The sequence below is a fragment of the Cryptomeria japonica genome, chromosome 1 (assembly GCF_030272615.1).
Source record: "Cryptomeria japonica chromosome 1, Sugi_1.0, whole genome shotgun sequence".
NCBI lineage: Eukaryota > Viridiplantae > Streptophyta > Pinopsida > Cupressales > Cupressaceae > Cryptomeria > Cryptomeria japonica.
The window spans coordinates 385,665,538-385,683,168 of record NC_081405.1 but is presented as its reverse complement, the minus strand read 5'-3'; the positions used below and the strand labels follow the sequence as shown (position 1 = coordinate 385,683,168).

The following is a 17,631-nucleotide window of genomic DNA, read 5'->3' as shown; positions in this document are numbered from 1 at the left end:
GAGATGATTTCTCAAAAACTCTAACTCCTCACTGTAAAAAGACTGGTGATTAACAATTGCGATGCCAAAGCAAAACCCTAAAAAGAAAAAACGGGGGGTCCCCATTTGCAATGGGACTATGTGTGAAATAGGTCACAAGTAGTACTAAGATTGGGTCCTTTTTGAAGTGGGTTATGAGCTCTTGCAATTCTCAAAAGACTGAGATCCTATGTATTCTTTCTTGACATGATCTCATTTTTTTTACAACTTAACCCTTGTTAATGCATCTTGGTAGATTGAGAATTCTTCAAAAAGTGGTTCCATTAAGGGTTTAACTCCTTTTGACAACTGGATTGTAAAGTTTTGTGCTTATCAAAAGTGCATTGGACATACTTTAAAAGAAGGTTATGTCTAAGCTTAAAGATTGACATTCCATAGAGGAAGGTGTTGAGAATGGGTGTCTCAAACTTACTAGTTTAAATCTCTAGTAGATGACACTTGGTCTATGAAATGAGTAGTTCGGTGTGGATAACTTTCGTGTTATTGATCATATTCGAAGGGAATTGAATAACCTTCGTGTTATTGACAAAGAAGTTGAATAACCTTCGTGTCATATACCTGCCTATGAAGTAGTGTGCAGAGCGGGGAAAGGAAACTAAGTCCTTTCCGTTTAACCCCGCAGTGTGACAAATGTGCGACAAATAGGGTTGCAGGATAGCGGGATGAAGGAGACTTGGTCTTCATCTCGCCACCCCGCATGACACTAAGGACCCAATAAGAAGACATGTGGGATAGTAGAAGACGGTTTGCTTTGTTTTTCCCGCCACCCCGCGAGGGTTTTCTAGTGGTTGTCGGTGTAGTGTGGGATAAGGACAAAGGACAAAGGACAAAGGGAAGGTTCTTCCTACCACCCCGCATGGTAAACAACGGTTTGGTGACGGTGCTGCGGGATAACGAGAGAGAGTGAGAAGGCTTACTCTTCCCGCTACCTTGCGAGGTATCTGAGGATTCTTTGAAGTCCCATGGGGTAACAAGGCAGCAAGAAAACTTGTTTTCCCCGCCACCCCAGGTAATTTGAAGGTTCCTAAGGAGCACTGCGGGCTAACTAGGGGAGCATGAGACATGCTCTTCCCGCCATCCCGCATCGATGTCAAAAGTGACTTCGATGATAAGTTGAGCTGAAGGCGACAAAGGTGGGGACCACGGCCGAATGTCAAGCGACTTGCTGAGCTGTGTATAGATGATTGGTGGAAACTGGAACGACTTAGAGGAAGCGATGGAGACAACATAGTGTGTTATTGACAATCTGAGTAAGTTCGACAGTTGGAGATGTGGTAACTGAATCGAACCGTATTTTGACATAGACATATAAACATCTAGAAAATGGTTGAAGAAAAGGTTGGTTGGTCATGTTGGATGATTGGTAAATTCTGTAATGTTGAATTGAAAAGCCAATTGTGAACATAATCTTCTAAACTGCTCCTGCCTGAACAGAGACCAGATCAAAGCTTGAAAATCTGTAACCCTGTATGTAAATAATTTTTACTGTTATACAAGAGATTGCTTTAGTGTGTAGGTTTTTCACCCGTAAGGGTTTTCCTATGTGAATTTTGGTGTACTACTTTGTGATTGTGTTTTTCATCATGTTCTGTTTATCTTGTATTGTGTATCTTAAGTTGCCGTAATTCGAATTGAAACACATATCTGCTTTCCTCCTCTAAGAAATTAACATTAGGAAGGTGTTTTCCGCACTTTGCTTTCCTTACAAGTGGTATCGGAGCTTGGCTAGTTGTGTTATCCTTGTGGGTAGGACGGGTTTTTTGTGTTAATTCTGCAGTGGGAGTTTTGCAGAGGTTTGTTTGAAATTGCAGATTGAGATGGCGAACACATTAGGAAGAGTGGACATTGAGAAATTCAATGGCAACAACTACGAGTTATGGAAAGTCAAGATGGAAGACTTGTTGGTTGATAGAGACCTTTGGGTTGCACTATCTGGATGAAAACCATCAGGCATGAAACAAGAAGATTGGGACTTTGCAGATAGGAAGGCCAAAGGGCTGATCAGATTATGCCTTTATTCTCTTGAATGTTCATGAGGAGAAGACAATAGTTTCTTTGTGGATGTAATGTCCCCATTTTTGGAGTAAGAATAATTAATTAATTTAATTAGTTAAGTTGTCCAAATTATTGATATTTCTTATGGATAGCTTAATTAATTATTTTAATTAATAATATTAAGTTAATTATTTATAAAGTTATCAAATAAATTAAAATATTAAAAGATGACTTTATATTTAATTAATTTAATAAAGTGACTTAATTTAATATTATATCATAACGTCACTTAAGTGAAATAATATTAAATTAATATTATTTCTAGAAGCTTTTGGATGATGGATTAAAAAAGTATAAAGGGAGGTCTAGCTCAGCTTCTAATCAGCCAGAAATTGATATTTGTTTTGTGGAGTTTGTGGAGACTAGAGTCTCTGCAGAATATTGTCTTTGGGAACGAAACTCCCATTGATAGCATAACTGAGGGAGTGAAAGATCTCTCGAGGGCTTGCATTGAGGAGGTGATACTCAAGTCATCTCATTTGAGCTTCATTGGTGGCCACGAGCCAGTTTCACTTGGGTTTATATTGGAGACATTTCCGGCATCAAGTGTCTTCAACAACTTGCTAATTGGAGCTGATTTGCATTACCATTCACTGAGTTTTTTAATCTCAGTAATTTTCTCAGGTTTCTATCAGATTTGGATTGGTGCCACGATTTTGTTCACAACACCCCTTGTGCATCTCCATGGTAGTTTGGTTTGGGGTGTATTCAGCAAATCTTCATTGTGTCACTTAGTTGCATCGACTGTATTGAGGACATAAGGCGATTCAACTTAGAATGCATTTGAAGGTGAATATGTGAAGTTACAGGGGTAAAATCAGATCTGAGGCAACTCGAACTATATCCACCAAGTTTTTGATCAGCAGACTCATTAAGTGCAGCGCCCTTCTAGTGAGGACAGGGCAATGACATTGGGTGCTTAAGGAAGCACACAGGTTCCTGAGTTGTATTTCACACTTGCTTCAGACCTACCACAGCTGTGATAGGAGCCACGACTTGATTCTTTGCCTCATTCTTGCAATGAATTATCCACCTGACTGAAGCACTCTCTTCCTGAGATTATATCGATGAATTTATGGAGCTAAGGAGGATTTATGGCTGCTGCTGATAATTTATGACAGTCTAAAATATTACTAGAACAGGGGCGATTTGCAGATCCAATTGTTTGGCACAGTGGAGGTTCCAATCAACACGATATTGCTTGCTTCTTCACTCTCAAGACTAGGCGATTCAATTCAGGTTCATTTGGTATCAATATTTCCTTGTATTTCTCAGTTATATGCATATGTCCATGGCTGCTATGTATCTTCAGACTTTCTAAGAAAATCTTTGATAAATTGCTAAGTGTTGAGCATTGGTTTGGTCATTGTAAAGAGCTCATTTGTTTCCTAAATAAAGGAGTAATAAGGTTGCCTCTCATTTGCACAATTGTCTTATGATTTCATGCCAACCGTTTGATTAAATTCCAGTCAGCTGTAGGTGTAATGTCCCCACTTTGAAATAAAATTTAATAATAAATGATAATAATAAAATTAAAATATTTAAAATTAAATTAAAATATAAAACAATATAATTAAATATAATTAATTAAAAATTAATTAAGTTAATGAAAAGTCAAAAGACATGAAAGGAAAAGTTGTGACTCCCTCAACAATGAGATATCAAAGGGAGAAGAGAACCTCATTTGAGAGGGGGAATAATTTGAAAATGAGAGGTGCAGATCTGATTTAAATAATAAGTGCAGATCTGATTATGAGAGGTTGTGTCCCTTTCAAAAGGCAGAAATAATGAAGAGTTGCACTCTTTCAAAGGGTGCTAATGGTGAAAGGGCGTGTCTCTTGCCAAAGGGTATACATGATGAAGTGGTGTGACCTCTCCCTCACATTGAGAGATATAAAGGAAAGGAATCAAAGCATCCAATAACATCACCATGGATTGATAAGATCAGAACTGTTATTATGTTACAAGCAGTAACATCTTTGTTCTTAGTGGTATGCATGGGGATGAGCTGAGTTGTTCATTCACATTTTGGCATAAAGTGGTTATATATACTTATGGATAGAAAACCGGAAGAACACCACCATTATTGCCCAGTTGGGTGGTTCAATATGCACAGAGTCAATAAACTAGATCGCATGAATACATGGACTGGTGTCAGGGATGACAGTATATACATAGCATAGTGACAAAGAACTACAACACAAACCACGATAGTACAGTTGCCATTACAAAATCAGTCATAGACACAAATTGCATACTCATATCAATGAATGACACCTTCAGAACTGCTGGTATCATTAACTCTATCAGTCATAACATATCCTCAATTGTCAAAATCCGGAAAGCTGATCAAGATAAGTTCCATTATTCGAATTAATCTCAGAATCTTATAGTAAAATATATCTAATTCTGATAAAATTGTATTTATTAATATATTACCATTCTAATTTGAGGTTAGAATGGATGTCTCAGGTTTAAATTAAGGGAAATCCCAAGTGGGGACATTACAGTAGGTGTGTGATTTTGTATTCAAATTCATGTAATTACATTGAAAACTAATTGCTCGATCATCCTAATAAGTTATGCTATGATTTAGTAGCTGTTTGCAAGTCATCTTTGATTGTAAACTGAAGTTGATGGTGTCAAAACAAGTCTGAAAAACTTTGCAACAGTCAAGACAGCATAACACGCAAGTTATACTGTAGCCTAGAAACCGCATAACACGCAGGTTATACAAACTGAGAGTTAGAACAGCAGGTTGACAGCCTATTGTTTGAAAATATTCCTTGCATTTTTAGTCTTATATAAGCAGGGGATATTTCAGTGGAAGAAACTTGGTGATATTTATCAGGGAAAGCCTGGTAAATAAGTTGTTCCTGAGGAAGAAGTTATACTCCTTGAAGATGAGCGAAGGGACATCTGTGGCATATCATTTAAATGCTTTCAACATGATCGTTGCATAGTTAACTTCTGTGGGAGATAAGAGTGAGGATGAGGACCGTTGTATGCTTCTGTTGTGTTCCTTGCCATACACATGGGACCATCTGGTGATGGCTATTGGGAGTACAACAACCACTTTCAAAAAGGAGGATGTGGTTTCTTTGCTGCTTTCAGAAGAGGCACGGAGAAATTCTTTTGAAATGGCCAAGGAGGCCATTGTTGTTTGAGGTAGATCAAAAGAGAAAGGCGAACAAAAGGACAAGAAGTCTAAATTAAAATCGAAAGAGAGATCAAAGTCTCTTGGGAAAAAGTCCAAGGTGAAATGCTGGAATTGTGGGCAGATTGGCCATATCCGGAAGGATTATAAAGAGGAGAAAAAGAAGAAGAAGAACTCTTCTGATACCGAATCTTCTCATGACGATGCAGATGCCTTCATTGCTGCCTTGGCAACGTAAACAACTGACTATGTCTAGTTGATCGACTCTGGTGCATCTTTCCACATGACATCTCATAGAGAATGGTTCTCCAGGTATGAAGAGTATGATGGTGGAAAGGTTTACCTGGCTAGTGATTCATCTCTTGAAATTGCTGGCCAAGGAAGAGTCGGAATTCAGTTTCCTGATGGAAGAACAAAGGGAATTCATGGTGTAATGCACATACCAGGTTTGGCTCGTAATTTGCTTTCTGGTAGTAAGCTGAATGATGCTGGTGTACAAGTATTATTCTCAAGTGGTGGTTGTAAGATGACTAAAGGCTCTATAGTGCTGGCTAAGGGTGCAAGGATTGTTACTTTGTTCAAGCTAGATGCATAGTTTGTTCAATGTAACAGTGTCTCTGGAAAGTCAGACAAGGCTGCCTGGAAGAAGAACGTTGCAAGTTCAATGGAGGTTAAACTTCCTGCTGAGGAAACAATGCTTTGGCATCATAAACTTGGTCACATAGGAGAGAAGGGCTTAAAATCTCTGAAAAATAAGTCTTGTTGAGGGGCTCGATGATTGTAACCTTGAATTTGAATTTTGTGAACACTGTATATATGGAAAGCAACACCTTGTTTTATTTTATTCCTGTCCTCATAAATCTTCTAGTTTGCTGGATTATATTCACTTTGATGTATTTGGTCCAGTTAATGTTCCTTCGTCGTCGAATTCGAGATATTATGTTTCTTTTATAGATGATTATTTGAGAAGGGCATTTGTGTATTTTTTGAAAAATAAATTAGAAGTGTTCAGTTGGTTTAAGGAATTTAAGACCTTGGTTGAAAATCAGATTGGTAGGAAAATTAAATGCCTAAGGACTGATGATGGTGGTGAGTTTTGTTCAGTAGAATTTGATCAATTTTGCAAAGACCATGGAATTAAAAGGCATAAGACCACACCTTACACTCCACAACAAAATGGAGTTGCTGAAAGGTTGAATAGAACGTTGATGGGAAAGGCGAGAAGCATGTTGATAGTGCTGGTTTGGAGCAGAAGTTCTGGGCTGAGGCTGTGTCTACAACATGTTATTTATGAAATAGGTCTCCCACTTCAGCGTTGGTGGATAAAATACCCATGGAAGCATGGTCTAGTAAGAAGCCCTCTTTGAGACATATTCCTATCTTTGGCTGTGAGGCATATGCTTATGTGCCTGATGTAAATAGATCTAAGTTGGATAACAAAGTTGTTAAGTGTATCTTTATTGGCTACGACTTAGGAGTCAAAGGATACAAGCTTTGGAATCCGGTGATTGAGAAGGTATTGTACAACAAAAGTGTAATCTTCCGTGAGCTAAAGACCACTTCAGTTGATATGCAGTCTGAAAAGACAGAGAAAGAGGAAGCAAAAGTTGAAATTCCTCTAACTGCAGAAAAGGAGGAACTTCGAACTCCATTTTTACTTGAAAGCGAGGAGAGCTCAAGCAGATCTGATAGTTTTGGTCAAGAAGAAGAAGAAGAACCTCCACCTCACCCATTGAGGAGGTCTACACAGGAGAGAAGACAACTTGATAGGTATGGTTTCTCATTGTTAGATACTAATTGTGCCTATGCTTTGGTCACTAACACTGATGAGCCTAGGACTGTGAAAGAGGCAATACAAATGCCTAATTCAAATTCCCGGTTGGAGGTCATGAAGGAAGAAATGGCTTCACTAAAGAAGAATGAAACCTAGGATCTGGTGCCCTTGCTTGAAGGTAGAAGACCTGTTGGTTGCAAATGGGTATTTAAAAATAAAATCGGTCTAGATGGCAGTGTGGAAAAGTATAAAGCTAGATTGGTTGCGAAGGGCTATTCCCAAGTTGAGGGAATTGATTTTGGAGAAATCTTTTCTCTTGTAGCAAAGCTGACATCTATCAGATTTCTTCTGTCACTTGTAGGAGCATATGACTTTGAGATCGAGCAGATGGATGTGAAGACAACATTCCTTCATGGCGACTTGGAGGAAGAGATTTATATGTCCCTGCCTGAGCATTTTGTGATAAAAGGTAAAGAATCCTTGGTTTGTAAGTTGAAAATGTTTCTCTATGGTCTGAAGCACTCACCTAGAATGTGGTACCAAAAGTTTGACACCTTTGTGTTGTCTCTGGGTTTTGTAAGACCAAAATCTGATCATTATGTGTATTATGAAACTGAGAATGATCGTGTACTTATCATTGCTCTGTATTTGGACGATATGTTGTTCATTGGGAATGATAAGGGTATGATTTCTGACTTAAAATCTCAGTTGTTAGCACAGTTTGAAATGAAAGATTTAGGTGCAGCTAGGTATATTCTGGGGATGGAAATCAATAGGGATAGAAAGGATAGAAAGCTTTGACTTAGTCAGAGCAAGTACATTATGGCAGACTACAAGCAGTTAGTAGTTCCAGTATTACAGGGAACGCAACTCTCTGTTGAAGATTGTCCAAAATCTCCTTCTGAAATGGAGGACATGGCCAAGGTGCCTTATGCAAGTGTAGTTGGCAGCCCAATGTATGCGGTGGTCTGTACAAGGCCAGACATTGCCCAAGTAGTGGGGGTACTAAGCCGATTTATGGCGAATCTAGGAAGACCGCATTGGGATGCTATGAAGAGCTTGTTCAGATACCTGAAAGGTACCTCTCAATATGCTCTGTATTACCATGGAAGTTTGATTGGATCGTAGAGGACTGTAAGCATTCAAGGATATGTGGATTTTGATTGGGCAGGGGACATTGACAATAGAAGATCGATCAGTGGATACGTATTCACGTTGAATGGTGGTGCAATCAGTTGGATGAGCAAGCGGCAAGCTGTAGTCGCTTTATCTACTACAGAGGTAGAGTACATGGCAGCAACTCGTGCTTGTCAAGAGGCTGTTTGTCTTAAGCGTTTGTGTTCTAATATTGGGTTTAATGCAGGAAAGATTTCTATTTGTTGCGACAGTTAGAGTGCCATTTGTTTGGTGAAAAATCCCACTTTCCATGCCAGGACGAAACATGTTGATGTCCAGTATCACTTTGTTCGTGACATGGTGGAAGATGGAAAGGTTAATCTAGAAAAGGTGGATGCTCCGAAGAATGTTGCAGATGCGTTGACGAAACCTATGAACATAGCAAAGTTTAAATGGTGTGCAAATTCGATGGGCCTTGGAGCCCATGATTCTCACTAATCACTAAGTGTTTTGGAGATATGAGTAAGTTCTTCGTCAAGTGGGAGAATGTTGAGAATGGGTGTCTCAAACTTACTGGTTGAAATCTCAAGTAGATGGCACTTGGTCTCTGAAATGAGCAGTTTGGTGTGGATAACTTTCGTGTTATTGATCATCTTCGAAGGGAATTGAATAACCTTCATGTTATTGGCAAAGTAGTTGAATAACCTTCGTGTTATATACTCGCCTGTGAAGCAGTGTGCAGAGCGTTGCAGGATAGCGGGGAAAGGAAACTAAGTCCTTTCTATTTAACCCCGCAATGTGACAAATGTGCGACAAATAGGGTCGCGGGATAGCGGGATGAAGAAGACTTGGTCTTCATCTCGCCACCCCACATGACACTAAGGACCCAATAAGAAGACATGCGGGATAGCAGAAGACGGTTTGCTTTGTCTTCCCCGCCACCCCGCAAGGGTTTTCTAGTGGTTGTCGGTGTAGTGCGGGATAAGGACAAAGGGAAGGTTCTTCCCGCCACCTCGCATGTTAAACAACGATCTCGTGATGGTGCTATGGGATAGTGGGAGAGAGTGAGCGAAGGAAGAAGGCTTACTCTTCCCGCTACCCCGTGAGGTATCTGAGGATTCTTTTGAAGTCCTACGAGGTAACAAGGCAGCAAGAAGACTTGTTTTCCCTGCCACCCCGCAGGTAATTTGAAGGTTCCTAAGGAGCATTGCGGGCTAACTAGGGGAGCATGAGACATGCCCTTCTCGCCATCCTGCATCGATGTCAAAACTGACTTCGATGATAAGTTGAGCCGGAAGCGACAGAGGTGGGGACCATGGCCAAATATTAATCGACTTGTTGAGCTGTGTATAGATGATTGGTGGAAACTGGAATGACTCAGAGGAAGCGAGACAACATGGTGTGTTATTGACAATCTGAGGAAGTTCGACAATTGGGGATGTGGTAACTGAATCGACCTGTATTTCGACAGAGACATTAGCGTCTGGAAAACGGTTGAAGAAAAGGTTGGTTGGTCGTGTTGGATGATTGGTAAATTCAGTAATGTTGAATTGAAAAGCCAATTGTGAACATAATCTTTTGAACTGCTGCTGCCTAAACAGATTCCAGATCAAAGCTTGAAAATCTGTAAACTTGTATGTAAATAAGTTTTAGTGTAATACAAGAGATTGCTTTAGTGTGTGGGTTTTTCACCCGTAAGGGTTTTCCCACATGAATTCTGGTGTACTACTTTGTGATTGTGTTTTTCATGTTGTTTTGTTTATCTTGTATTGTGTATCTTAAGTTGCTGTAATTCAAATTGAAACACATATCTGCTTTCCTCTAAGAAATTAACATTAGGAAGGTGTTTTCCGCACTCTGCTTTCCTTATAGAAGGCAAAGGCATTTCTAGTTGAGAAAAAGTGACAACCTTGAGATTTAGAGATCAGGAATCTTGTTTCTTATTTCTATAATGGTGGTGGAAATAGGACTCACTAGTTTAGCTATGTGAACAAGGAATTAACGTACTTCCATGCAACATTGACATTAAAGGGGGATGAAATCGGTAGATTCAACCTCAATTCTATGAAAAGGACTGAATGCTGATTGAATTCTATTCCCTCTTTGTCTGAGTTGAAAATGAGCTATGGAAAGATGTGAATTGAATGCAAGATCTAGGGGTTAATGATGTAGAATTGACAATAATCGGCATGCACAAACAATTTTAGATTAGATAGGTGAATGCAATGTATAGATCTGGAAATAGGAAGCAGAGGGGAACCTATGTCTGAAATCCGGACTTAGAAATGGGGGATAGTGGTGCTTGGGGCGCCACTGTCCAGGAGCTCGAATGCAGACGACAAACATATTTTTGGGATTAGGATGTTGTTTAGAGTGCTTCCTTGAAGTTTCGTCAGAAAAAGTGTTGGACCATGGTGCTTGGGGTGACCTTGTCCTCACCTTTTCGTCTTTGCAAAAGCTAGTTTTGTGTGCCTTTGCCTGCTCTTCCCAAATATGTATTTGTAGTCTCTAAATCCTGTCATTTGCATATACAAAGGAGGAAAATAGTGTTGTTGATAGGGGTTTGCCTAGGTCAAACTCCGGGTTTGGAAATAACCCTATAATTGAATTGAAATTGAAAGGAATGTTCTGAAGTAAAATACTGATTATTATACCTCAAGTTTGTTGTAATTGATGATGGTTGATGATGCAATGCTCTTTGAATGTGATCACAATTGTTGATGCAATGACATGACATGACAAGACAAGACATACATGAATCAATCATGAAAACATGCTTGCACAAAGATTGTTGCAACTTGCTGCTCCATGATGCTTAGATTTGAAGAATGCTTGAAGGATATGTTGGGATGAAATGACGTCTCGATGCTTGAACGGATAGATGAAATCGAATGTGGATGGATGAATGAAAGAATCAATGCTCTTATATAGGGTTCTCAAGGTATTTCGTAAATTAGGCCAACCTCCAACGGTCATATTGAAACATTGAGATTGGGAACCAACTGGTAGGAATTGGGCACCAACATATTTAAAATTGGGCCTAGATTGAGGGACAAGGGCGCCCAAAACGCTCTTGTCCAGGACAAGGGTGCCGCAAATGCCCTTGTCCACCTAAAATAGGGTGAATCAAGCGTGAATTAGGTGCACTCAGCCTGAGGATAGAGGTTCAGATCACTATGTAAACATACGACTTCAATTTTGTAGCATAAAGGCCAGAAATAGGCTTGGATAAGAGCTAGGAGAAAAACACACTAAGACAAGGGCACAAAAAGTAGTGTAAAATTATATAGGGTTACAATTTACGATGCTACATTTAGGCCCCACTTTAGCGGTAGTATGAACTTACGCTCATACTCATGGTAAAGGAGAAGAAAGAGGGAAAGAGACATGAGCAACTGGGAACAAGATTGCAAAGAGATAAGACATCATTAAATTCGAGTGAACAAGCCTCCAAGCCTAGTATCACACAATCACATACAAGGACACACAAAACAAGACAAAAATAAACAAAAGGAAAAAAGACAAACAAAGACAAAAGACACACAAAAGGGGTTAGCACTAAAAGCAAAGGCTCCAAGTCAACTAGTTGAAGAGACCTCTATAATAAAAATTGTCTCAACTGCTAATATCATTCTCAGAATGTTATTGCTAGAGCACAAGTGGTCACATGGAAAGAGAAAGTGACTTCCATAAGACTTCTAATTACAAAAAGATAGGTGTTTAAATTCATTTATACTAGTCCTATGTTCTATGATAGGTCAATGCTTAAACACATAAATTTGCACACATTTTTCATTGTTGATATCTTTCAGGAAGCTAAGGTAGATAATGCTAACATGATTGTTATACAGCTAAATTTACACACCCTATAGCCAAATCTAGCTATATAATCAGAGTGTAAATAAATAATGATTACATACCTTGTTGGTTGTAGGTTGATGAAGGATTTGTCCTTGTATTGCTTGATAACCTACGTAATAGAATAAGATTGGCTTTGATTTGTTGATCTTCACCTAGATGATTAGGCTAACCAGGATTTTGGGAGACTGTTTGAAGAGATATGCAGAAACTGATGTAAGAGTTGTGGCTCCCTTGGATGTATAAAGGCTTTCCTAGCAAGAAGGATCTTGCGAACATAGGTAGAAAGGATTGCTTGGAAGCTGGGACTGTAAAGAGAGAGAAAAGAGAAGAGTAGGTGTGTGGATTTCTTTCTTTGGAATGATTAAACAGTTTCTCATTTAAAGCATTACCTAACCTAATGCATACAAGGTTAGTTGGGGTTGAACTTCTCACAAGTGATGGATTTGATTGTGGTTGAACCTATAGTCCTTAGGTAGGAGATTGGGGTAAGGGTAAGTGAGATGTGCTAGGATGTATCAAGTGGCATGTGTGAAGGAGAAGAGCTTGTGGAAGAGCCTGAGGGACCATGCTAGGAAGTAAGGGGAAGGGTAGGTGAAATGTGCTAGGAGGTATCAGATGGCAAGTGTGAGAGGGAAAGGTTTGTGGGGGTGACCTGAGGGACTTTGTAATTTGATTATTGCCAAATTCTTTCCTGCATTGTCACATGTGACAAAACATAAGGGATGACACTAAAGGGTATATGTAGGGATGCCACTTAAGCTTTCAAATTTCTTGTTGAAGCTCCTTTCTCTAATGAGGCAGTTGCTCTTCTTCTCTAGATATGGTGGAAGAATGAGCATGGGAGAGCTTTTTGATTTTCCTTTGTATGGAGGTTTTCCAACAAACAATATCAAAAGCTGAACCCTTTGTATTTGGGCATTACATTCTTTTAGGTAGTTGGTCTTAATGCTATTTGCTTGGGTCATCAATTTCAGCCTGGCATGCATGTTGTTGTCAATATGAGCTAGCTTAGGCTGCACCCATCAAGGTTCTCTATTGGCACATGCCAATTGGATTGAAGTACATCACTTGTACAGAAAATATAATTCTCAACTCATGTAGAAGTTGGGGACATCTTCTGATCGGCAGGGAGGAAATAACGAGAATCATTCTTGTAATTATCTCTCTTCTTGTAATAGTTAGACAACTAAGTGAGGCGTGTTTGCATGTCCAGTTCTGGGCAGTTTGCATGGGGTTAGCCTTGTGCAGCCAACACCCACATCCCAACTTCATATTTGTAAATTGATTTGACCTTAATGATGAAGAGTGTATTGACATCAGTTTTGGCAGGATATCTCCTTTGTTTTCCTGCCATTCTGTTTCCTTTCCCTAGTGTTTAGCAGTGAGAATAGAAGGTATATATCAGATAGGGGTACATGCACAGAATTGTAGGAATTGCATATATGGTTCTTAACTTTGGCATTCCTGGTTGAATATGTCTTCTGTACAACCACAACAACAATATATGTATCTCATTTGCTGGTGAAGTGTTCTTTTTGTTTCTTGTTAATAATTTGAGTAAGATCTCTCCATCTTTACTTGATTGAGTATTATGGACGTTGTTTAAAAGAATCTAATTAAACACTTATAGGACATTCTTTTTGATTCACGTGTTTGCTTAATCATTTACTCTCCAAGTTGACCGATAGTCTTAATTGAAAATAATTTCACGTTTCTGTGTAAAATGAACTTTTAAATTTCTTTTATTGTCACTGTTAGTGGAAATTGTGGTTATACTAATGTGTTTATGGTTTTGGAATTTCTGTTTGCTACCCTCTTTTCTTATTGATTATTTAATCCTATAACAGGCAAAAGCATGATGTGATATGTTTTAGGATACTTGATTGCATATATATATATGTGTGTGTGTGTGTGTTACAGGATTATTTTTGGATTGAAGTGCTACGTTTATTTTGTTAGGTAAGTGAGCATGACTGTCCTCATCTACTATTTTATGGGCCACCAGGAGCTGGGAAGAAAACTTTAATCATAGCCCTTCTAAAGCAAATATTTGGTCCAGGGGCTGAGAAGGTTGTATTTTATTTGCTTCATTTTGTTACTTAAGCTATTGCAACTTATGGACATGTAAAATCATGAGGTCTAATGTCTATTCTTTAATGCTGTGCAGGTGAAGGTAGAAAATCGGCCATGGAAGATTGAGGTAATTTCTTTATTTTTAAAATTTGATTTTTCACATGCAAGAGAAATAGAATCAATGCATGTGTCGTTAGTCCAAGGAGATTGCAGCGAAATCTCATTTTATGGAACAGTTAGCTTCGCTGTTATACGTTTCTTACAAGGTGATTCTTCCAGGGAATTTTAAGTCACAACTTTAGTTATTAATTGCCACTTTTTGCTAATGTGATTATATAAATCTTTAACTGATTTAGGTTGCCATATAAATACTTGTTTAAGCTTCCAATTGGAATACTTGAATAAAAACATTTCTAGCATAACAAGAAACTATGCTAGTTGATTCTAAGGAATTGCTTTATGTACTTGCACACCACAGAGGGCTACACGTTTATTTGAGATAAGAAAGAAGGGAAGAGCACGTGTTTTCCATTTCTAGATGATGTTCCACAAGAACGATCATTAAGCTTTATCCTTCACAGGACTCACTTCAAAGGGTATTAAGCATGTTTGACTTCTGTAACTTAGGAAGAACAAATCTTATTTTTATCAAGTATGTCTCCAATTTTAATGAGTTCATGGAACTTACTCTTTTGTTTGGGCTTCATAAGTGCTTGAATTTTCTTCTTCTCTTGAAGTGACACAATTAAATTTAATTTGAACCATCAACCGTTTGTCAAGCATTCTTTGTTCTATTGATTTTTCAGATAGTGTGCATGAAACAGGTAACTTGCTTTGACATAACATGGAAAATATGCACAAGAAGAAATGAAATTGAAATGTGCAGCAATTAAATGGCAATTGCATATGGTGCCTTCCAAGGTTGGGAACTCTTGAAAGGGGTATTAGGAATTGAATTATAAATAGATGCATTGTTTTTTTTTTATTATTATTTTTGTAAAATTGCACGTTTGAAATGTTAAGCCATGGTTTTTGTCAATATTGAAAGTATAAATACAACAGTATTGACAACTGGTATTTTTATTGTTTAGCTGAAGGTAAGGGTTGTTCCATTGAATGAATTGTTTTTCATCTACTATAGAGGCTACCACAGAAAATCGTATCTTGTGTTGAATGTTATATATGCAAAAAGGCATTGTACTCTATATCAATGGGAATGCTGTTGAAATTTGCACTTACTCTATTTTTTTTCTATATCCTGAAGCTCATAGTGTTTCAAATACAAAGCTTTCTATATTGATTATTTTCCATTCAAAACCTCTGGGTTCAGCCAACAGGAACGAGTTGCTGACGATGGTGCTTGACAAGCTTATATTCAAATTTAAATCTTATGACTTGTAAAAAAGTTAGTATGTATTCATTGGCAATTTTTTGCTACCTTGTTGCTAATACCTACCTTTCAGCCATGCCTATTATCCTATTGGGGCTATGGATGCACATATGTAGCATAGAGTTCACTTATGTTTATTGAGATTGACGTTTTAGGGATTTCCTTCAGTGTGTGCATGTTGTAATTCTGATGCTTCTATTTTTTTGGGATAATGTTTAATATTTTATTAAAAAACGTTGGGAAAATTACAAATGAAAATCATAAGTTTCTGAATAGGAATCAGGGACTGGTATGGGCACGTGGGTATTGTATGCTGGTATGGTGTTCTGTTTTTGGGCTAGTTACATCTGTATTTTTAGTCACCAATGGACTCAATCCTCCGGGATTACTTGCAAAACCAAAAGATGCCTTCCACAAGAGAGCAACAAATGCAAAATAATGCTTGATTATGTGCAATGGATTAGATTGATTTTGGACATACAAAATGTACATATGATGCCTTACTTATATAGGTAAGATTGAGGGATAGGATTAGATAAGATTATGACATGTGTCTTAGTCCCATGACATGAGACAACTAACATTACAATTATTAAATGACCTAGGACATAAGAAGTAAATGACAAGATAAGAGAAGATCGCATGACAACTTAGACTTCTAAAAAGATTCCTAGGAACTAAGTAAATATAACATGTGAATAGGACCCACTAGTGAATTAGTTAGGTAAAATACCCTATTCACACCAACGCCCTTCCTTAAGTGCTACTTAGGGAGAGTGATACATATGCAAAGATGTATGAATGATGATTATAATTATGGGTCTTGGCTTCTAGGCCATGTTAGGTACCCATTTATAATGCAATCTCTCACAAATAGAGAAAAGGAGAAAACCTAGTTGGAGAAAATTCCTTTCTAAAAGAGAGAAAAGATATGAACAAACATGAACATGTGATGGATGGAGAAGTCAAGTCTCTCTAAGAATGATATCCATCACAAGTATACAATCGATTTCCCCTCCATAGGAAGGCAATAGAGAGACTGTGTGGCCTCCTTACAATGTATTGTCCTGTAGAAATGGTAAATGCTTGAAGTGCCTACAAACAACATTTTTCCCTATGGGAAGAAACAAAACCAAGTACAAATGAAGGAATGCTTCCCATTTTGGATAGGAATTAGTAAGAAGTAGAATCCAAATGTATGAATATTGTATCTTTGAAATCCACTTATTTGTTGCCATACCAGGGTAGATGATGATGCCACAACCAAATTAGGCACATGCTCAATCGATGATGAAAGTGTCGAACGGGGATCACAAGTGCTAATTGATGTTGAGCAAGATCTAAAGAAAAAGATGACAATGTGAGAACAACTATGATGGGGTTGTCATCAAAGAGGAGAGTTAACCCCTCAAGTGTGTCCTCCAAATTTGAAATGTGAGACTCCACAAACAAGTCTGAAATTCCTGACAACTAGTCATCCCACAATATTGAATCTGAAAGGCTATAATTTATTTGTTGCAAAGAATCTTTGGAAGCTTTCAATCTTTGGAATTTGATGAAGCAACAAAAGATGAATGGACCCGTTGAATTTGAATGATGGAAGCCTCAATGAATGACTTTGCACAAGGAATCATTGAAGGTGAAGGATTAACAACTGCCTCCACAGGTGAAAAGCAACTTGAGATTTGGGTGTAGCATAAGGTGATGAATGAGATGCATACACAAGCAAGAGTTGAATGCCATTATGTTAGATATGAGGACGTAATTCGTTCCCATGTTGATTTCTTCCACAATATGTGCACTGACAACTTTTATACATGATTCACTCCTCAAATGATAAGTTCTCTAAAAATTGTAAAGACGAAAACCCTCAACAATGATTTATGTTGTAAGTAAAATGATTTGATCAAAGAAACATCTTCCCAAGTGCTAGCATGTCTAAGAAATTCTCCAAAATACAAATATCGCAAAAAGTAATTAAAATGTACCTGGGTTTGAATTTGGAAAAAGTGCATGTGTAGATTTGAAGAGCTCCTAAATACCTTTTTAATGTCGCAAGAATTGTGAAATACGGAGATTGGAGCAAGATGTTATGAGATCGAAGGCTAAAAAACAAGATTTGGTTTTAATAGGCACCAAACAACAAATTTTGGAAAAATAACCTTT

General features: G+C 38.1%; 1 protein-coding gene across 4 annotated transcripts in view; it reads left to right on the top strand.

The window, feature by feature from the left end:
- Nucleotides 1–17,631, top strand: part of LOC131070913 (replication factor C subunit 3) — a 155,662-nt gene that overhangs the window by 21,879 nt on the left and 116,152 nt on the right. For all 4 annotated transcript variants that reach the window (XM_058006597.2, XM_058006594.2, XM_058006596.2 and 1 more), the window contains exons 2-3: nt 13,962–14,072; nt 14,170–14,202. In XM_058006597.2, coding sequence (XP_057862580.2) covers nt 13,962–14,072; nt 14,170–14,202 — 144 coding nt within the window. The remainder of the gene's footprint in view (nt 1–13,961; nt 14,073–14,169; nt 14,203–17,631) is intronic.